Source organism: Tripterygium wilfordii, chromosome 13 (genome assembly GCF_013401445.1).
Source record: "Tripterygium wilfordii isolate XIE 37 chromosome 13, ASM1340144v1, whole genome shotgun sequence".
In the NCBI taxonomy this organism is placed as follows: Eukaryota; Viridiplantae; Streptophyta; class Magnoliopsida; order Celastrales; family Celastraceae; genus Tripterygium; species Tripterygium wilfordii.
This window is the reverse complement of record NC_052244.1, coordinates 2,975,200-2,997,696: the sequence shown is the minus strand read 5'-3', so window position 1 is coordinate 2,997,696 and position 22,497 is coordinate 2,975,200. Positions and strand designations below refer to the sequence as shown.

The 22,497-nt window shown below is 38.0% G+C and overlaps 4 protein-coding genes across 4 annotated transcripts; 2 read left to right on the top strand and 2 right to left on the bottom strand.

The window, feature by feature from the left end:
- The first annotated feature begins 665 nt into the window (after positions 1 to 665).
- Positions 666 to 3,621, top strand: LOC120011882 (serine/threonine-protein kinase-like protein CCR1). Its single transcript, XM_038863038.1, has one exon. It carries the CDS (start codon positions 1,009 to 1,011, stop codon positions 3,298 to 3,300), a length of 2,292 nt encoding a protein of 763 aa, XP_038718966.1. The 5' UTR covers positions 666 to 1,008; the 3' UTR covers positions 3,301 to 3,621.
- A 2,848-nt stretch (positions 3,622 to 6,469) lies between these two features.
- Positions 6,470 to 8,481, bottom strand: LOC120013911 (putative serine/threonine-protein kinase). The gene is made up of 7 exons (XM_038865893.1): positions 8,350 to 8,481; positions 8,148 to 8,270; positions 7,930 to 8,045; positions 7,614 to 7,830; positions 7,295 to 7,532; positions 7,045 to 7,195; positions 6,470 to 6,961 (listed from the first exon to the last, which is right to left on the bottom strand). Exons 1-7 carry the CDS (start codon positions 8,477 to 8,479, stop codon positions 6,653 to 6,655), a joined length of 1,284 nt encoding a protein of 427 aa, XP_038721821.1. The 5' UTR covers positions 8,480 to 8,481; the 3' UTR covers positions 6,470 to 6,652.
- A 4,475-nt stretch (positions 8,482 to 12,956) lies between these two features.
- On the top strand, positions 12,957 to 16,126 carry LOC120013656 (probable E3 ubiquitin-protein ligase LOG2). Its single transcript, XM_038865541.1, has 3 exons — positions 12,957 to 13,664; positions 14,654 to 15,149; positions 15,738 to 16,126. The coding sequence occupies exons 1-3, from the start codon at positions 13,210 to 13,212 to the stop codon at positions 15,852 to 15,854; spliced, it is 1,068 nt and encodes a 355-aa protein (XP_038721469.1). The 5' UTR covers positions 12,957 to 13,209; the 3' UTR covers positions 15,855 to 16,126.
- A 1,323-nt stretch (positions 16,127 to 17,449) lies between these two features.
- On the bottom strand, positions 17,450 to 19,229 carry LOC120013587. The gene has a single exon (XM_038865440.1). It carries the CDS (start codon positions 19,019 to 19,021, stop codon positions 17,639 to 17,641), a length of 1,383 nt encoding a protein of 460 aa, XP_038721368.1. The 5' UTR covers positions 19,022 to 19,229; the 3' UTR covers positions 17,450 to 17,638.
- Positions 19,230 to 22,497: the final 3,268 nt, after the last annotated feature.

Genomic DNA, 22,497 nt, shown 5'->3' with positions numbered 1-22,497 from the left:
GAAAATATCGATTTTATTTGGGCATGTGATTTTATCTTGGCATGGATATTCGATGCACATTCAATTCCCACTTGAGCAACACAATCTAAGATGAGTTTCATGTGTTACTTCCCCTCAAAAACAGATCACATGCAAGCAGCAAGCTCAATCCCTTCCAAACATGTGGGTGGGTTCCCACTCCCCATTTCCCCTTTTTCATCAAAACGTGACAATTCCCCACCATTGGACTTCGGCTTTCATGCTAGATTTGAAGTTCTATCGGGACCCATAATTGCACTCGTTTTGTATCTTCTGGATAATTTCAGTGGGTGCCGACAAGATAAGGCATAAATCCCCTACAAAACCCTATGAAATGAAATGTGATTTTTGTAAGATGAGGACAAACCAGGCTTGACTTTGTTGACCAAAACGAAAAGGACAACGTAGTATATGGTGGGACGTCATGGTGAGTTGCTGACCGTATAAGGCCAAATAGATGACAATGCGACCACGTGATCCGATCGGCGGTTGCCAGATGACTCGGAATCCTTTGTCCAATGTGGAATATAAAACAAAAATAGACTAGTCTTTTACTTCATTAATCCATCCTATGTCTACTCAGATTTCTTTATCAAACAAAAAACATTGACGGTAAAATCCTAGGTAGATTCGGATCACAATCCAGTCATAGTTCAGTGTATTACGTGAACTGAAGTAACAGTGATGAGTTACTGAACTTGTCTACTTCCTTCTGGATAAAACTTGTTTAGTGAATCACAGCGGGCTCTGGATCCAAAATGACTAGAATGGCAATATATATGTAATTTCCATTAGCGGTAAATGTTGTGTTGTACCTTGGAAGTTCGGTCATTAGAACTGTAAAAATGGCGACACCCACGTTCTTTCATAGCCACCATCAGCATCATCACCAGCAACACAAACAACAATACCCAGCACTGCACCCCATGACACCCTCTAATCCAAGTTCACCACCACCTTCACTATCGACATCTCGACCCACGATCCAATATGCAATCTTCGCTCATTATTCCTCTACTGCTACTGCTTTTCTGCTCTGCTGCATCTGGGTTTGGCTCCATGGGCCCAATCGCAGCTGCTTTAGGTGATGACGGATTCTTCTGCGCCATTGATGCCGGCGGAACGCAGGAAGTCATCTGCTGGACCAAGAACAATAGCTCCCTCTCAGCACCCATGTCTGGGTCATCATCGTCAGCCGCATCTGCATTTTCTAGTAGTATTCCCCCGATGGCCGCCCTATCTGGAGGCGAAGGGTTTCTGTGCGGCATTGCGGCGAACACTTCACAAGCATTGTGTTGGAACTCCTTTTCTTCAGATCTTGTCCCTTCTACCTATCGAACCGTTGCTTATTGCCACATTGCTGCTGGCAAGAACCATGTGTGTGCTATCAGAGGTGCTTACTACTCCGATAACGATTCGGGTACCGTTGATTGCTGGGATATCGTGAGACATTCGAATAATAGTTTAAGAGCTAAAGAAAGTAGTCTGTTTTATAATCAATCTATAAGTAACCTTGTTTTGAAGAAGGTTGTGTCTGGTGATGGGTTTAGTTGTGGTGGAGTGAAAGGAGGGATTGTTTGTTGGGGACCAAATTTGACGAGTTTGGGAATGCCTGTGATGACAGAGAATTTTGCTGTTCTAGCTTCAGGGAGAGGTTCTCTTTGTGGGATCTTGGAAGGATCTCGTAAAGTTGAATGTGGGGGTGGTAATGCTGATTCGTTTCTAGGTCCTCCCGTTGGGATTGGGTTTGTGTCCTTATCAGCTGGTCCTAACCATTTTTGTGGTATAAGAGAAGATAATCATGCTGTTGAGTGTTGGGGAAGCTTCAATTTGTCATTGAATCCAAAGGGTGGTTCAGGATTCATGGCCATTGCTTCATCTGATTTTACTACATGTGGGATCAGGGAGGATGATCTGGTTCTTGATTGCTCGTTTGTTAATGCCTCCATGCTGCCAGAGTTTAATCCTCCATTAGAGTTGTGCAGTCCAGGTCTTTGTAGCCCTGGTTCTTGTGGTGAGGGAGAGTTTGCATTCAATGCAAGTCTGCTAAACGAGGCAGATTTGACAAGTTTATGCGTTAGAAAAGATTTAAAGATTTGTTCTCCTTGTGGGTCAAATTGTACTGAAGGGTTCTTCTTGTCTAGTCAATGTACTGCAAATGCTGACAGAGTATGCACCCCTTGCACTCTTTGCCAGAACAGTTCTTGTTGGGAGGTTTGTGGGCTAAAATCCACACCTGAGAAGCATTGGGATCACTGGCATAGATTAGCAATCATAATTGGGTCTTGTGCTTCTGTTTTCATTTTGATCTTGATGTGCTGGTGTCTTCTTCCTTATCTGATTGGGACTCGGAAAGAAGAAGGGGGTAAAAAGCATTTTAAATCTTGCATTGGAAAGCCAGAGTTGGAAACTGACAATATTGCCAATAACCTTTCTCCTTCTGTGGCTTCATGTCCTGGTATGGCTCAAGTTTTTCGACTTTCAGAGCTCAAAGATGCCACCAATGGATTCAAGGAGTTCAATGAACTTGGCCGGGGAAGTTATGGTTTTGTTTACAAAGCAATCTTGGCAGATGGGCACCAAGTTGCTGTGAAGAGGGCCAATGCTGCCACAATAATACATACCAGTAGCCGGGATTTTGAAATGGAGTTAGAAATCCTCTGCAAAATCCGCCATTGCAATATTGTAAACTTGCTGGGTTACTGCTCAGAGTTGGGAGAGAGACTGCTTGTTTACGAGTATATGCCCCGTGGAACTCTTTACGACCATCTTCATAGTGGGCTTTCTCCTCTGAATTGGAACCTCAGATTAAACATTTCAATGCAGGCTGCAAAGGGGCTACAGTACCTGCACAAGGAATTTGTGCCTCCGGTTGTCCATCGGGACATTAAGACCTCAAACATTCTTCTAGATTCCGATTGGGGAGCACGAATTGCAGATTTTGGCCTTCTTACATCAAATGAAAAGGATCTTAATGAAGAAATGAAGAATGATGTTTACAACTTTGGGATTGTACTGCTGGAGATTCTTAGTGGAAGAAAATCATATGATGTAGATTATACACCCCCAAGTATAGTTGAGTGGGCAATACCCTTAATCAAACTGGGTAAGGCAGCTGCCCTTATTGATCAGTATGTGGCTCTTCCGAGAAACGTCGAGCCTCTCCTTAAACTAGCTGATATAGCAGAGCTAGCAGTCAGGCAAAATCCTAGTGAGCGTCCTACAATGTCAGTGATAGCAACATGGCTGGAGCAAATTGTGAAGGAAGGACTTATCTTGTAGTCTTGAAGCTGAGTCCTCAGCTTGCACAAGATGCAACTGACGGCCAGCCAAAGAAAGTAGGCATTTCAGGAATTTTGGTGAGTACTGCTATTTTGGAATTGTACATTTGTATTCAAATCTTTCTGCAGCAATGCAATGCATCATTTGATAGTCATGATGTTGATCCTCTTTGTATGCGATGAGATTCTTTTCTAGGCTCTATATGTTCTCATAGTGTATGTCCAAGGGGAGGAAGTTGATTCTAAAGAGGATGTAAAAAGCCACTGTATTCTACCATGAGGATTTCCTCTCCACATATTATATTGGAGTAAGGTCTCTATACATCTTGCATGTTCCCGATATCACCCATTGTGAGAGCCTTCTGCATGAGAGTTTTGACAGAGAATTTCCAAATGGCTTAAACCAATTATATCTTTTTTCCAACATGCCCACTGGATAGCTAAGCCAACTCTAAACTTGGGCCGCCAACCCAGCCCACTTCACTCTGACGATAATTTAGACCGGGCCAAAACCGTGCGGGGAGAATCTCCCGACTCCCATGAGCCTTTGGCCCATGCAAGTAAATAACGCCGAAACTATTGAATGATGTCAACTTCACCATCCCAATATTTTCTTTTCTTGCTTATACGGTACTCGACGTACAAAACTATGTATATGATGTATCTGGCCCTGAAAGATAATTGGTGGCCTAAATTGTCATTTGTCAAGGAAAAGTTAACCTGCAAGACTTAGCAATTGAAGTCTTAGAAACAAGTGAGAAACTGTATCTGGTCACCTGTGATTATAGTTTGCTGGACATCGACTTCATAAAGACAAAAACTGAAATAATTGATACTCAGAGTATATGGTTGGCTTTGCACTTGCAGATAAAGTATAATGTGAAGTGACAGAGAATCTGTGCGGAAAAGGATCCCACAGGCCACAACACCAACAATAGGACTGGGAATATTTGGGGAGAATATATAAGTGAGTGAGGCTAAAGTTAGAAATGACAGAGAACTTGTTCTTTCAAAAAACGCAAGCTATGGAGATATATGGGAATCTATAGTGATCCAAGAACTCCAAGACAAATTGGTTTTGTAAGAGAGAAAAAAAAGAAAACAACTTTGCTTTATGATCCGGAAAATAAGCTTAAATTTTGGTTTTTACATCATCTCTATCTCTCTCACTCCATCCCCACAGCTTCTTCCTTACTCTATTAAGCTCACACACAATGCCCTTTTCGAAAAAGAAATAGACTTTCAGGTGGAGTTGGTTTCTTGAGCTGTATTTGCTATCATGCCAAGTTGCCAACTCAACCGCTAGTTGGCTGTTTCTGGGAAAAACGGTGGGGGAAAAAGGAGAAGTATAGGAAGAGGAATGCTTGCTTAGAAGCCAATATTTTGATGTCTATGGAGTGGCCTCATATATACACACACACAAATTAAATCTCCATTACCTCCTTGTATGCCATTTACAAACTATGCCTGGCTCCCTGTATGCCATTTGCAAAGCCCATCAAGATATTGGTGGCCTCAGCAGATGGCGTGCGAGGAGTCATGCATGCCAGTGGAACTACTGTACTGTGTTAATATTTCTTTCTTGGTAGCTTACACAGTTATTTATCCACACAGTTGCTTAGAGAGACTGCTGTTTAGACAATGTTGCATTCGAGCTACACTCTTCCAGCATAAAATGGCAAGAACTCAGTCTTTAAGCACAATTTGCAGAAAGGTTAGTCATTTCAAAATGTTGCCATGTCTCCATTAATTGTTTTTGAACAGGTAAGAACACTTTAGGCTGAGGAGACTGCTTTCTTCCCTTGTTTTTGTTGTGGGTTTTTCTTCTCTCTTTTTTTAAAAATTCTTAGACCAAGAAATCTAATGGGTTCTTTACTAGAGGTTGAAATTTAACTAAATATTAAAGGAAAATGACAAAGAGCCCAAAATTTGGTAACCCAAAAGAACCCAAATCTAGTTGGCATGTCTATATCAGCATCCTATGTGGATAAAATTTGAAATTTGAAAATTTCACACAAATATTCACTCTCTCCCCTCCCCCTCACACACACACACACTCACTCTCTCTCTCTCTCTCTCCCCTTTCTCTTCCTCTCACTGTCGGTGGCTGGGTCACAACATGGGTCAAGCACCTCCGGTGGTTGTTCCTACTGATAGATGGTTGGGCTAGGTGCTCCTCAATGCGGGGAGTCCAGTGGTGGTGCCCGTTTGCAAAGGCAGCGTCGGAGGCTGCCGAATCTGATGTTCGAAAGTCCGACTCCATGGCAAATTCCTTTGGATTTTCTGGTCAATCTTGCTACTAGATCCGGTTGATGAGGGTTGGATTGTGTTCATGATTATTGTCTAATCATTTTGGGACCAACACGAACACCAAACATTGCCGGACGTCAGAGTTGTCGTCGGCCAGTGGTGGAAGCGGGGAGAGAAGAAAGAAGGGGAAAGAGAGTTAGCTGTTGCTCACATGTGCCACAGCAAACTCTAAAGCAGAGATGAGTTCTTCCTAACTAATCCACTTGAATGGGTCAAGGGTATGGGTGAGAATCCATTGTGTGCTATATGTGGGTTTGGTTACAGGAGGATCTTTGTACGATGAAGGAGCCATACTAAATAAACAATTCTTTCTCATTCTATTTTTTTGAATTTATTTTGTTTTCCTCTAAATATTCAATTTGCTTCTCAGATAAAATCAATGGAATATCCCCATTCCATTGATTTTATCAATGGAATAGCCCAAATCCATTGATAAAATCAATGGAATAAGTTATTTTGTTGATATAAATCAGCAAAATTATTAATTTGATTGTTCTTAGTTCATATTGAAAAAAAAATCAGATTGGTGTGTTGACAGCCATGATCGGTGGTTGGATGATTGATTTTTGTTTTCACCGTGAAAATAAGAGAGATGGAATGAGAGAGAGAAAGTAGGGATCTCTCCGTCTCTACCATCTATGAGATAAGAGAATGAAAGTTTTTGAATTTTAATTTTCTCTCACTTGTACAATCATCAGCTGAGTCATACTGTCACCTAGATTTGGGCTATTTGGGCTACCATAATTTTGGGCCGACTAGCACCATTGATAACTTCTACGTCGTCTGAAGTCTCATGGCAGGAAGGATCATATGAAGGTTGGTTCTTGGATATAGAATTGCACACTGAAATTGACTCTATAGAATGCAACAAACTTCAACACTTTTACCTTCTATATCAGTATGATGAATATCAGAACACAATTTACATTAAAAAAATGCACCCAATATTTGAAAAAAAAAAAAGAGGTGCTCTCAAACTAGACCTAACTGGAAAGTTGTACAAATTTCTTTTGGTATGTAGAACAAGCTGTAATTGTCAAAACTCAAAAGTACGAAGTATTGGTCGCGGTGGTGATCGAGCTCTTGGAGGATGAAGTTTTACTGCCTAGTTTTATTTTCATTAGATCAGCAACGAGTCCGGGCTGGGAAATCTTAAAATCTCTGATGTCAATTTCATTAGTCATCATCTTGACAGCCGTTGACATCGATGGCCTGAGCCTCGCTGTTTCTTGCACGCAAAGTAGGCCTAACATTAGGAACCGAACGGCTTCTTCTTCTCCTTTTGATAAATTCAAACCCGGCATAGGATCTATTAGCCGTGCAAGATCGCTTGCCTGGTATGCTTCCCATGCCTGCACATTGTTAAAACACAGTGCGTCAGTTTTTTTCATATGATCATCGAAAACGTGACATTGTTTGTTGGTAATGTACCTACCAGCTGAACAAGGTACTTTTGTCCCTCTAGCAGATCAAAATTCACCACGGACTGACCACTAATAGTTTCCATTAACAGCACTCCAAAACTGTAGACATCTGATTTTCGTGTCAAATGTCCGGTAATGGCGTATTCTGGAGCAAGGTAGCCCCTTTTTAGCATAAGCAATTGCAGTAAAACCCAATTAGCTATGTTTTCTTGCAAGAAAAAGTATACCAGAAACAACATTACAGGACATGATTCCACTTACAATGTCCCTGCAACACGAGTACTAATGTATGAATGGTTGTCCCTAAGTAGCCTCGACAACCCGAAATCAGACACCTTTGGAGTAAAATCTCGATCAAGTAGTATATTGCTTGCTTTGATGTCTCGATGAACAATATGAGGCGTAACCTCTTCATGAAGATAAGCAAGTCCGCGAGCAACACCTATCAATATTTTTTGCCTTACTTGCCAGCTGAATTTCATCCTGTTTTGCTCTCCCCCTATTAATAAGAATACTAGGATTAAAGAGGCCGATGATAACGGAGGCTTAATCGAACAATGAAGAGAAAGAAAGTGATTACCAAGCAATGTGTGAGCCAGGCTATTGTTTTCCATGTAATCATACACAATTAATCTGTAAGTTTCCTCGACACAACATCCTTGTAATGTAATGAGATTTTCATGCTTAATATTGGAGAAAACAGCTAATTCTGATACGAATTCCCTTTCGCCTTGCATCGATTCAAGCTCAACGGATAGAACTTTTACAGCCACAACAGTACCATCTTGTAGGAATCCCTGGCAAAAGTTAAATCAAAGCATCAAACAAGAAACAGACAATCTGATAAGCCCTTAGATAAGCCAAATGTCCTATTCAGTCTTGAGTCTTGACTGGACCTTGTAGACAGAGCCAAAGCCTCCTTCTCCAATCTTGTTTGAGGCAGAGAAATTATCAGTGGCAATCTTGAGTTCATCATAGGAGAACAATCGCAAATTTTCATGGGTTTGTTGTCCTGGTTCAGATTCACCATAAAAGCATATGAATTCAAGAATACCATGATACCCAGACTCATAAAAACAATGTAAAACAAAAGGGAAAAGCAAAAGTGGGTTACCAAGACGACTTCCATTGGTGGGGGCGGCGGCCGAGGTAGAAGAAAAACAACAGAAAGGGAACTTCATTTCATTGATCCGTGTGTCTGCTTTTAACCAATTTGGGCTAATCCACAAGAATTGTTCTGTTGAGGGACATGTTAAGAAAAAGCAACAAACCAAACTTTCATAGAAGGAAAGGAATACAGATTGGAACAGCCATGCCTGTGGTTTTTGACTTCTTCGATGGCAGTTCTGAATTTTTTTTCCTATTTGGCATGATAGATTTGATGGGTTTATATATATTTATATATATATACACACACATTGCCAAACCTGAAACCCCTCTTGGCATTAGGTTTTGGTCTTTGTTCTTGTCTTATCCAATTATTCAGAGTTGGAGAATTGGGGCAATGATTTAAGACTTGCTGTATCTGTTACTCATTAATTAATACCCTCATTTAATTTATCAATAATGACTTGAGACAGGAAGACAAGAATTAGAACCATGATTTAACACTGGCTGCATAATTTATTTATTTTTAATCGAGGAACCACTCAATTCAACATTTATTTCAGATAGTTGAAAAGTCCGCACCCACATGTGATGACAAATAAGATTTGGTTGAAACCCATACGGGTAGGGGTAGGCGTTGTAAGTGGGACAAATCCACGAAACTGAAATTCCACACAGAAATATCCCAGTTGATTGGTTCTCAGGCACTGTGCATATTAATTAATACTCTCATTTAATTTATCAGTAATGACTTGAGAAAGGAATTAGGACAATGACTTAAGACTGGTTGTATAATTTTAATTTTTTTATCGAGAAACCACCCAACCCTACATGTTTTTCGGATAGTTAAAATGTCGGCGTCCACACATGATGATAGGTCAGATTGGGCCGAAACCCATACGAATAGGGGTCAAAAGTGAGACAAATCCACGAAACCAAAATTCCACAAAGAAAATTCCAATTGATTGGTTCAAACTTCCAACCTCGAGCACTGTACACCCTTAAGTCCATAAGAATAACCATTTAGATCATCGTCGAGTGATTAGACTGGCAGTATCTGTTAGACTGTTATTCATTAATAAGTTCTCTCATTTAATTTATCAATAATGTAGAACATGTTTCCTCCGCTATATTTGGTTTTGGTTTTTGTTTTAATTTCAATTAACAAAGATAATGATCTACCAAGATTACATCTTATTTTTTTGACCATCACTTAGCTTAATAATTCTACGCGGAATGTCTCTATGACCCTCTTGAATGAGTCAGTTTCAAATTTCAAATCAGGGTAAGATATTCTGGAAGTTTCTACTGAAGAAGTCAATAGAAACCTTGGACGGTGCCCTGTGAATTGTTCAAAGTGTTGGAAGACGTATCTTTGATCCATATTGATTTGATTTCTGCATGGAGAGGAAAACAGAAACTTCCAACCAAAGACCACCTGAAAACTTGGAAGCTGCGAGTGGAGGAGTAATCAACTTGGCTGGGCCCTCCCTCTATTACAGGGGCCCAACATGTAGGAGGCATTAGGTAAGAGCATCCACCACAATAACTCTTGTACATTGATCCTGTATCCTATTTTACAGGATGAAACATCACAAATTATAACAAAAGCAGCCACAATAGTCCCCCTATATTACAGGAGGGGCCCACTTTTTTCCCATGATGCTATAGTGCTCTGCTAAAGGTAGAGGAGCACTATAGCTCTTGTTAGCAATTTTTTAATATTAAATTCTTTGACAGACAATTTTTTAATATTAAACTATAGGAGTTTGCCAAACCGCATTCTATCTAATTTTTTTTGCTTTTATTTGACCTAAATTTATTTAATTATAGACAACATTTATTGTTTTATATTTGTATTTTCTATTTAACATAAACCTTAAAACAAATAAGTTTCTTTCTAAAAAAAATAATAAATTTATTGATAATTAAGTGTAAACAACATTGCATTTTCACAATTTTTTATATTAAAATAATAAGAGCATATGATATTGTGAAATATATATCTAATATTTTTAATATTTAGAAAATAAAATATCTTGTGAAATATATATCTAATATTTTTAATATTTAAAAAATAAAATATCTTGTGAGATATATATCTAATCTTTTTAATATTTTAAAAAATAAAATATCTTGAGAAATATATATCTAATATTTTTAATATTTAAAAAATAAAAATATCTTGTGAAATATATATCTAATATTTTTTATCTTTATTTTATATATTATTTTGTTAAAAAAATGATATTGTCAAAAATATATTTGTTATTATATAATGTAATTGATAAAAATTAAACATAAAAAATTTTAAAATTGATTGGAGAAATGAATATTGTAAGTGATAGATGATGGTTTAGAGAAGCTATTGTGGAGTGCTGTTGAATTATAATTCTGTAAAACTGTAAAATGACTCATTTTACTGTATTTTAGAAAATCTGTTAAGAGAAGCCAATGTGGGTGCTCTAAGAAACACAAAGCCTTCTAATATAACTAATAATTAATTCATGCGATGCACGAGATTGTATTAAATATTTAATTATCAAGTATTATTGAATTATTATTATACTTTTGTTACTTTATTTTCATTATTAAGGTAATTTACTATTATTTTTATTTCATTGAATTCGTATACTGACATCATATTGAACATTAGATATATTATGCAAATTTGTAAATCATATATTTATTTATTTGTTCCTCTCTTTGCCGTGTTCGAATGAGCCATTTTGTCGAACACTTGGTGTACACCAGCAAGTGGACTCTCTAATGTGAACAAACGAATTGATCGCGACGTGGCATCTTATACCAAACTAATAGTGCTCAATAACATTATATTTTAATGGATTTTGAGATGCTTAATCAACTTTCATTTTTTATGTTAATGTTTTTTTTAAAAAAACTTTCTTATAAAAAGAATTAACAATGGCCGAATAATTAATGACATAATTAACAACCTTAAACCTCCATATTTTGATGCCTAAAAAGGCTCGTCCCTAGTTGGGAGTTTTTTTATTTGGTTATGTATAGTTTTTTTGGAACATTGTGGGGCTAGTACCACAACTTGGGCTATTCTATATATATAATGAAGATCACATCAACTTTGCAGTATAAACTAACACCACAATTATATTATGATTGGACTTGGGCCGCAATTTCTTACTGTTTAGACCATGGGCCCGCTTGCCTAAGCTATGGGCATGTTAGGCTGATGATTTTAGATAATAACTTATTAAGATGTTGCTTAGGTCGTTGGTAGGACTCGACATTGGGCCGGACCAGGTCGGCCCCGAAATATGAGATCCGGGCCCGATTTTGATAATCGAGCTTTGGGTAGGGCTTGACTCTCAAAATGAGGCTCATGCCCTTAAGGCTTAGGCCTTTGGATCGGGTCGGGCCCGACATTTTGATTATATATGTATTTTTTTGAGGGAAATGTATTATATATGATGAACATTATTTACACCCTATTTTTTATTAAGTATACTCCAATCTAGTGTGTTTTTAAAGAGTTAATGGGGTGTACTTAGTAAAAAATGTGGTGCAAATAATGTTCATTATTATATATATGCATATGTGTAATATATATGTATTATGTGTATATATATACACATACATTGCAATAATATATATATATGTGTGTGTGTGTGTACACAGTGCATGCACTGTCTGTATATGTATATATATATAATGTATGTTATAGTCGGGTTTGAGTCGACCTCTGGCCGGACCTAACCCCAAAAATGGAGCCCAGGCCCGGTCTAATTTAAGGTTGGGCCAGGGTCGGGCTCTGACCTAGACCCGTAGGTCAAATGGTGACCCTTAGTCGTTGGCCTTTTAAGCTTGTGTTTGCTTGCACCATAAGTGCTGGGTCATCTGGACTGATGACCTTTGCCTGGGTTGTAGACCGTCTAAGCTGATATTTTTGCCTAGATCACCATCGTCTAGGTTGATTATGAGTATTTTAAATTTCTGATAGAATCTATTTACTTACATTTTTTTGATAAAAATAATTTAATTCTTAAATTTTAAATGAAGAACTACATCATAAATAATTTAATTGGTATAGTTTTATGAATTTCTTTGTAGAGCTAATGCATTTTTAACTGATTTCTCAAAAATATTTTATACTTTATCTTATTTATAACAACTTATTGAAAAGTGAAAACAACGCGATAGTATCCAAGAATGACCACAATTGATAAATGTTGAGTTCAATGCATGCTTTGTTTTATTGTGTAGATTTCACATTTTTCATGTCACTATTTTTTTTTTCAAAAGAGGGCCCGACTAAATTGTTCAAGAATAGTGGCATTAAGTTTATCAATCTTCCGTCTTAGAATGAGATAGTTCTATTTTTGGATGATTTTAAAAAAATCATTTAAAACCAAACAATCAATCAAATTGAATCAATGCATTCAATCTTCCCTATTGATTGTTTAATTCTTGAAAGGAAAGTTAAAGCAAACATTGTGCACTATACTTTTCAATTTCCCAAAAATAAAATTTGTGCATATGCAATGTATAGTGTATAAATACACCCGAATCACTAATCAAACCACTAATTGAAATCATAAAAATTATATGTATCATCCGTACACGTTGGTGATTAGGGTTCGAATCGCCAAATACCGTCTCGAAAAATAAAATGATGTGTATAACTGCATTATTGGTAATAAGGAAAGTTAATGCGGTAATAATTAATTAATTAAAATAATAAAAAAGAGGATAAAAAGAAAAAGGAGATCACATTCACTTTAGTCTTTTAGCATAATCTCTATCGCCCATCAATGGTGGTTTTGATGTTGGGTGGAGCTTCACGCAATCCCATTATACCTTCCACCCCCACTCCCCCCACCAATCCCAACCCCCATTATCGGAATCTTTCTTCTTCTCCCGTATTTTCTCTCTCGTTTTCACTACCAAATCTTCATTTCATTATCAGAGACCGACTAACTAAGCAGGGCAACAAGCCAAGTTAAGTTTCTCTTGCTATTTATAGCATTTCAGTTTCCCCTTTTATGTTGTTTTGCTACCCACTTCTGTGAAAGCAGAGAGAGAAAGAGGGAATGGGCAATACCAGCAGCAGCGGCGGGCACGGTCGCCGGAGACATGGTAGCAGGAGGAATCATCCACCGCTGCCTCCGGCCGTGCCTCCTCAGCCGGAAACCTCAGCGAATCGTTACGTATTCGCGGCGGCCACACCGTACCCGGCGCAGCACCCGAACCCTAACCCTCCACCGTACTACCAGTACCCGGGATACTACCCGCCTCCTCCGCCCTCCATGCCGATGTCGCTTCCGGCTCCGTACGATCACCATCACCGGATGGAACCGGGCCATTGGGGGAGATATCCGTGTGGGCCCATGATGCAGCCCCCGGCGCCTTACGTCGAGCACCAGAAGGCTGTGACAATACGCAATGATGTTAATCTCAAGAAGGAGACTTTGCGGCTCGAACCAGACGGTGAGAATCCTGGGAAGTTCCTTGTCTCTTTCACGTTCGATGCCACTGTCTCCGGGAGGTAATTTCGATTTTATTTTATATGGATCTGTGTTTTATCATTTTTTATGTGTTTTCATTATTAATGTTGATATTGTTTCTTCGATGAGTCCACACGTGTTGGAAAATTATGTGCAGTGTCGTTTCTCATTAGTTCAAGGAAGGTATCTGTTTGGTTGACGATTGGCCTCAAAGTTTTTGACTGCTGATGTTTGAACTGGACCTTTTCGAATGCTTGCTGTCTTTTGAATGATACAATTTCAATTTTCACAGCGATTTCTTCAAACTTGCCTGCATGTGGATAAACACGTGTTTAAACCTGGATCGGTAAAGTTTCAATTTTGAATGCTTTGTTGTTTGAAGATTATCTCCAATAGTAGTAAGGGTGCAGGCTTGGAAATTAAGAAGCCGGAATGTCAGGCTAAGGAAATTAAGTTTGCTGCGGGGAAGTAGCAGGGTTGAGGATGAGGTGAAAAGGATACGTAGTTGGAGATATTACAATTTTGTCTGCTTTTGCAGTTTCTGTAATGAAAGCAGACAATATGACTGAACAGGAGGTTAAAATGATAAATCACCTGTTTTAGATTTGGCTTGGTGTTAGGGTGAACAATGTGTCAGTTACCATGGGTTTCTTGCTAAATTATGTGACAAAACTCAACCAGAAAAAGAAGAAGGAAAAAAAAGATCAGCGTTGGGAGATCAAGGCTTTGTATGAGATAGTATTCCAAAGCAGCAAGTATATATGTCTCATTGATAAACATCTATTTTTGTGATGACAATCATGGATGTGTGTTAGTTTGCTTATATGTGGCCATTTGACTATACTATTTTGCTTTTCCGACATTTTTTTAAATCATAAAAAGTGCACACTTGTCTTCAAAGAATCTTCTTTGTCGTAGATATTGTTTCTTATAATTCAGGCTGCATGACATTCTTGGTACAAAGTGAAATATTGCCTGTTGTAAGATCTTCAACTGAATATAGTTTGTGTTTTGTTCTCTCTACAAACAGCATCACTATTATGTTTTTCGCAAAAGAAGGCGAAGATTGTAAACTGACACCTATGAAGGAACAGCTGCTTGCACCAGTGGTGGTAAACTTTCAAAAAGGTCTGGGCCAAAAGTTCAGACAGTCCTCTGGAACCGGAATTGACTTCTCAATGTTTGAGGAGACTCAGTTACTGAAAGAAGGTGATTCAGATGTCTATCCTTTAGCAGTGAAGGCAGATGCATCCCCCGCTGATCAAAGTGGCTCGGATGGAAACCAAACTTCTGGATCCCCAAATTCTCAGATTACTCAGGCAGTATTTGAGAAGGAGAAAGGCGAATATCAAGCGAGGGTAATGAAGCAGATTCTGTGGGTGAATGAGATGAGGTATGAGCTGCAGGAGATATATGGCATTGGGAACTCTGTTGAAGGTGACGTTGATGCAAATGATCCTGGAAAAGAATGTGTCATTTGTCTGTCAGAACTACGGGATACAACCGTTCTTCCCTGCCGACACATGGTATGCAAATAATTGCTAGTTTCTCTTTTTGGAGTGCATTTCTCAAATAAGGGAAAGGACTTGGTATACTAATCCGTGTCTGCTTTGCAATGTCATAATCTTCGCAAAACTTGTTCTTACATGGGGGAGTAGTTGCCATTAAAAAGAAAAAGAAGGAAAAAAATCAATGGGGAGTAGTTTCTTGTAGATGGTTTATAATTTCCACACCTGCCAATCACGGCTATCTGTTTCTGTGGGCGTTTTTGTTTTAGAAAATGCCTTGAATCACTTATCAGGTTTGTTGATATGCAGCAGCTGGCAGAATGAGATTCTTATAGCCAGCTCATACTTCTAATTAAAGCTGAAGTATATCATATGCTAATATGAACATGAGTACAGACTGTACAGTATGTTGATTTTTCCTTTCATGATACAAAATGTTGATGAGGTAGAGTTTGTTGATGAGAGATTACTGAATCCAGCATAAATGATGTTTTCTGTCATTGGAAACTGCAGCAATTTTATCAGCCAAACCTAAATACTAGTAATTTACTAACTGGTTGATATAACATTTTTGGTTGGTTTTTGACCTTCTGCTCTATGTTGCAGTGCATGTGTAGTGGATGTGCAAAGGTTTTACGGTTCCAGACAAATAGATGTCCAATCTGCAGACAACCAGTTGAGAGGCTTTTGGAGATTAAGGTCAATAATGGGCATGAGGAATAAGTAAGATAGAATATGTGCTGCTGCCGCTGCTTGTTGTATAGTATCATGTTGTTTTCTTTCTTTTTTGCTTCACTTGTAATTTTCATTCTACGTCTTTTCCCTTGCCTAATGCTCAAAATAGAAAAGTGTGACCAATATGCTGCATAACATGGAGAATGCTGGCATTACACAAAAATTTATGAGCCAATGCCTTCCTTTTGGACGTGTGAGTTTAGTGCCAATTCCTCTGAATACTTGCTATTGGATAAGAAATATATAGTATTATCGTATTATGTTTTGGTTTCTTTTGAATTGTTGAGCCTTCCTTTCCATGTCAGGATGTTCAATGACTCGACTCTCTTGGTTGAGTCATGAATATGTTGCTGTTTCTTGTTGCCAGTGCTTTTTGTTGAGTAACCAGCAGAAACCAACCTATTTTTTGTCATTATTTTCGAGAGGGAAAATGAAGGCTGTTAAATTAGGTCGTCTACTTATGGATTGATGGCCACATGCTTTTACAGGATGGTTGCTATATGTATGTTAAGGAGAATAGAGTTGCTGTGAGTGTTTTATCTATTACTTGGCGATAGTCTGATTGGTTATTTATCCGGACTTAGAGTGTATGATGTCGGAGGTCGAGAGTTCAAACCAATCAATTAAGATATTTTTTTGTAGAATCTTGGTTCTGTGAACTTGTTCCACTTCTGATCCCCTATCAGTATGGGCTCGGCTTAGTCTCACCTTTGATGCATACTGTTCTGGCGACATGAAGCTGGGCGACATTGGGCTGAGTGAATGATCGATGACCAAGGAAAAGGTTTTTGTAGTTGAAACTTGTAATTGTTATTGTTTCCCTTTGTGCGTCCTCTGCAAAACTCATCGACAGTCATAGAAGTGAGAGAAAAACTGATATTCCCCCTCTTCTAAAGTAACAGCAAAACTTGCAAAGTGAATGAATAACATGAGAGATTGAGTTACCCAGTTCATTTTGATGATATAGGTTCTATTTCGTAGAGCAATTGGATTGATTTTTAATGCTAATGGAAAAATTGTGGAAAAAAAAATTGAGTTTAAAATTGTATAAGTTTTACTCGGCGAATGATGTTAACATGAGAGATGTTGAGTTACCCAATTCATTTTGATGATAATAGGCTCCGTTTGTTAGAACGATAGTGAAAAAAATATGAATATTAAGACAAAATGTGGGGCCCACTGTTTTTGAAAAAGAAGATTAATGAAGTTACACTTTATCCCACATGAGATTTTGCAGCGGAGCTACAAAAACATGCGGGGACTGCTATTTTGTCATTAATTTCACATGACATGGTCTCATATTCAATCAAAGACGTTAGCTTGCAAATTCAATTTTCTATTTGCAATCCATCAGGTACCCATTACCAAATCTTAACAGATAATATTATAACGTACAGATATATTAACAGATCATATTATAAAGTACATCTGTTACATGTGAACACCTGAAAGAAAAGGAAAGTTTTTTCAAATATTTAACATGAACCAATTATTTATTGACCGTCAAGAGTAGTTGGCAAATAAATTAACTAAAGCAGTCACCGTGGGTCATAATCATATAAGCATGTTTCAAACTTAAACAAGACAAACCAAGCACACAACACACTTTTTATTCAACAAAACACAAAGCAAAATGGTTCCTTATTTAGCATAAGTGCCCAACCACAAAGCACTTGGATGTCTTCAACACATCCTACAGCAGAAACTTCAACAACAACAACAACAACAGACATAACACAATCAAAGAGAGTTCAAATGACACAGCATTCAAACTAGAGTTTACTGAACGACAGACTCTGTTCAGTCTCCCACCATTGATGGGCAAATACACCTCTGCTTCTGAGACCCTTGAAGAGGTCCAAGCATTGTCCCTCCACAGCACCCTTCCCATACACTTGGTCTGAGCAAACAAGGAACAGCTCGTCGACCATGCATATCGCACCACTTTTAAACAGTTCAGCCAGAAATTCAAGTTCCACCTTCCCTGCATTCATTTTTAGTACCATAAAATCTGCATGCTGCGCTGTTTCCTTGAACCAAGCAAGAAAATCAAAGCTGCCATATTCAACATACGGATCTAATTCTTCAATAGCATCTGGCATTGCTGTGGCCTTGTTTCCAGCAAGGTCTGGGTAATAAACAAATGTGATGCCGGGCTTTTTGACATAAGATAGCATAACTGAAGTGTTATGATCGACAAAATATGAACTGAAAGCTTTGCGATCCACAGGATATGATGGAAAGAACCAATTTTCATCACCGGACTTTAAGTGCTCCCCTGCGCCAATGTCGATATAGACCATATGCTTCTTAGAAGAAATATCCATGAGCTTTGGCAAGTAAGCAATTCTTTTTTCAAATTCCACTGGCTTTCCATCCACAAGAGGCTCTAAGTAGTCCATGAGAGGTTTGCTATCCATAACAGATTGGCAATCAGCTGGCAGTTCAAATTGCTCAAAATAACCAACATTTTCGTTTTTCTTCTTGAACACAACCAGAATCAACTCAGCAACATAACCAACATGCACAACCCTGGAATCTCTCAGTAATATAGAAACTGGGGTAGCGGCACCAATCAAGCCATTCGGGTTTAACGCCCAGCCACCCACAAGCACAGCCCCAATTCCACTGGGCTTAAGAACACGCTCAATCTCAAGCACCAGAATTGCAGGGACCAAAAACTTGTCCATCTCATTGAACAGTACAAAGTCATAAGAATTTCCTTCAAAGTCAAGCTGGTAAACAAGGTTCTTATGCTTAAGCAAGGAGAAGGGGCTCTTATTAACCCCACAAACATGAGAGAATCCCAAATCCCGCAATGCCATAACTGCGGAGGCTGATCCTTCCCCGAGACAGAGAGCTTTCGCACTATAATTCGTCAACATTTGCATTCTCATTAGCTCTCTGACCACATCAACGGTCAAATTAACATTTTCCATGTAGCGCACTGACCCAGATGAGCCCGGTATCAACAATCGATTCATCAGCCAATTCGTACCATAATCAAAGGCACACTCAGGAGTGGTCAATGGATCCAACAGTCCCAAATTTGACCCAGAGAGTATGTGCACCAGAGGCACAATGGACATAACCAAGGCAAGCAAGAAAGCGCGTAAAATCACACGCCTCGCTATAGACCCACCAAATACATGCATTTTTCAAGGACTCCAAATCCACAAATACGAAGATTGCAAATTCTAGAGAGTAATCGAGAACGTTTACAACAGACAAAGAGAGAGATTTAAGCCAAACGGAGAGAGGGGAAATAATTAGCGAGTGCAAAACCTGGAGGAGGTGTGATTTCCACCCACGAGGAGCACGATTGATTTTTGAATCCCTAACCACATCCTTCTTGGAATCATTGTTTTCGGGTCGAACCAATTCATCTTTGCAACTCTGAAACCAATCATTTCACTTCAGATCTTCTACATTACATTCTTCCTGGTCTTTGCTTCACCGTCAATACATTTGAAGAACGGATTCGCCCCAATAAACAAGAAGTTGAATTTGAAGAATGTAATGCAGGGCTCTGAGGAGGATGAGGAGGAGGAGGGCTTTACGAATGAGGGTTTCAGCGAAGTGTGAAGTTAGAGTCTTAAACAGATATGAGAGTAGCGACAATAGTACAGTGGTAGTGGTGGATGGTTGATTGATTTACGTGGCAGAAGATTAAAGCCTTGCTGAATTATTGTGTTGATAAAAACAAGATTCCGAGTCGGCATCTTCATTAAAGGTTGACAGAAGCGCGTAGGCCGTGGGGCCATATGGCTGATCGATCTATCTTTTATTATTTTTACTTTTTATTCTGTTTATCCTTTACAGTATTAATATTACAGTTTAAAAGATCCAACCATCCAATGGAGGGCATGATGACTTCGTTACTAGAGCGATTGTTGTGAGTTTTAATATTAAGTTGTGTAATAAAAATTTATATAAAAATTTGTGTAATAAGTTGTGAGATGTTTGATAGATTAAAAAATTATTTGTAGCTTATAAGCTATTGAATGTATTGGGTAATGTTTGATTAATCTAATTAATTAATTTGAATATCAAATACGTATTAATATAATTAGTATTCTATGTTATTTAATTTATAATTTAAAAATTTTACAAGGTTTATATTCAGTTTTAGAAAGAAAAAAAAAGAGCACAAACAAGTAATAAAACATCAAAGGTGATGTGTCTTGGTCCGTGAAATTGATTGGTGGTGTTGATGGTCATTGGCGTTGTCTATATTAGTCGGATCGAGTTATTTCTCAAACGATGACCATGATTTCACGAAACTTTTTCTGTGACTCAAGTGATAATCGATGGTCAGTGATGACTGGGCTTTGGTCGAACTGACCTAGAGCTTCATTTCGATGGTTCATTCGTTGAAAACGATGGTCGGACGATCAATTTCCAGTTGTGAGCGTGAAGAGAGAAGAAGAAAGAGGGGCATTTTGATAAGTTTACAAGTATTCCTTTTTTTCTAAAGTTTTTTTTGATTTGTGCTTGTTGAAATATTTTTTTAAAAAATATTTGTAGTTGTTATCGTTACGGATAAAAAATCCTTAAGTAAACTTAAAATGTTCAGTAATAATAAAAAATTAATCAAAAAATATTAAGTAACCAATTAATTTTTATGTAAAATATAAACTTATAAACACCAATCTTCCAGGTGAGCTCTACTGTTTTTAAAAGAAATATTAAAAAACTTACACACATTAGAATGATTAACATGGACCCCACGTGACTTTTTTTTTTTTTTTTCCCAAAAAAAGGAAAAAAAACCTGAACCGTTGAAAAGAAAGTCGACTTTAGACTTTAGAGTACCCAGCCATTTCGCTGGTGGATTGATCCAGTTTGGTGAAGCGTCACATGCTAACGAGCTGCACAACTTAAAAACTGTGACTAACGCCTCACCAAACAGGCATGATGTCATCTCATAATTGAGGCCCATTATTTACAGCGGTTTCATGTCCCATATTGGTTTGTGGGCTTCAATAGTTGATGTGGTTTTGCGACTTGGGCTGTCATGGTCATGGGGAGCAGGTCTATTCACTTGATAATCACCATTGGCTTGGCTGAATATTGAAGAAAGAATTCAATAAGAGCATCCACAATTATGGTATATTTAACATTGTTAACAACAGTTTTTGAATAAGTATAGTGCTATATCATCACAATAGATATAATGGAGTGTATTTGAAGTATTTGAAATGTTATTTTTTTGATAAATATAACGTTACATACACACAATGAGTGAAAAATGACACTTAAAAATTTAGTTATGAAAAAATGATACTTGAGAGTTTGAGTATGTATATAGTTGATGAATACTGAAGAGATAGATAATGAAAGGGAAGAGAGAGATGATGGAAAGAAATATAGTGAAGATGAAAAGGAAGAGAGATGTGATGGAAAGGAAGAGAGAAAAGATGAGTATAGAGTGTTAGAATGTATGGAGTGTTGATGAATAGTGTTCATTGTGGGATCCATCCACCCACCTAATTAAATTGTGTCACATAAGAGAGAGAAGAAGAGAGAATGATTTTGAAGTGTTGGATATTTATTTTATTACTGTGGATGCTTAATGCCATTAAGCTAATTGTTATTGAGAACCACACACTCATGTACTGTCACTTCTTCTCATCTCCTATGTTGCTGCTCCTCATATAGACATAGTGGAGAGGGGGGGCAGGGGGGTCCTTGTCAAATATGAAGCGATTGAAAGAGATGTTCAATCGTAGTCAGAAGAAGTGATTGGTGTCATGCTTTTCATGGTTGAGAGACTTTGTGGCGATTGGCAACTGAAGTTTCGGTGAATCAAAACTTTCCATTTGTGTGGTTTCAATCCAATTCTTCAATTGATTCAATATATGGATGTATGGAACTCGCAAAACTTTATTTTTCACCTATTGTCTCCTGGTACTTTAGTCCAAAAAATATGTTTTTAATGTGTGAAGAGTTAAGACTTTACTTATAAATCATTATGTTGAGTTATGACAGACCGATGTGAGATTTAAGTATTGACATTCCCCTGCATTTGTTGGACTGAGTTATGTCATGATTAGCAATGGAGTAGTGACCATGCCCAAATGGGTTGATCGCTCAATACCACATTGAAACTCTCAACACTTATGAGTTATGTTATGTTAGGTCCAACAAATAAAGTAGAGGTCATGTCCAACCGGACCAATTGCTCTGATATCATGTTGAATTCTTAGCTAAAACACATTGATAATATTGTACTATTTGGGTTAATCGGATCACTAATTCACTATGGATACATTGAGTCCGTAAAGATTTGTTCTTCACATGTTGTATCTTTTAATGGTACTTGAGCACAAAAAACACGTTGTTAATGTGTGTGTAAGTAGTCCGACTTAACTTATAAATCACTCGATTAGATTATACCTGATATGAGATTTAAGTCTTGAGAATAAATAAATAAAAAAAAAAGTAAACAACGCACGTCAACGTGGATTTCAAACTTTGAACCTGACGTTGATTGGGATATGCACGCATCTCTTTGTAAAAGTATGAATCACTCTCTTTTATCAAACATTCTGTAATCATCTATAGAAATCAAAATCTAAAAAAGAATTCTCAAATGCACATATGTAACGATCTGATCGTCTATGAAGAA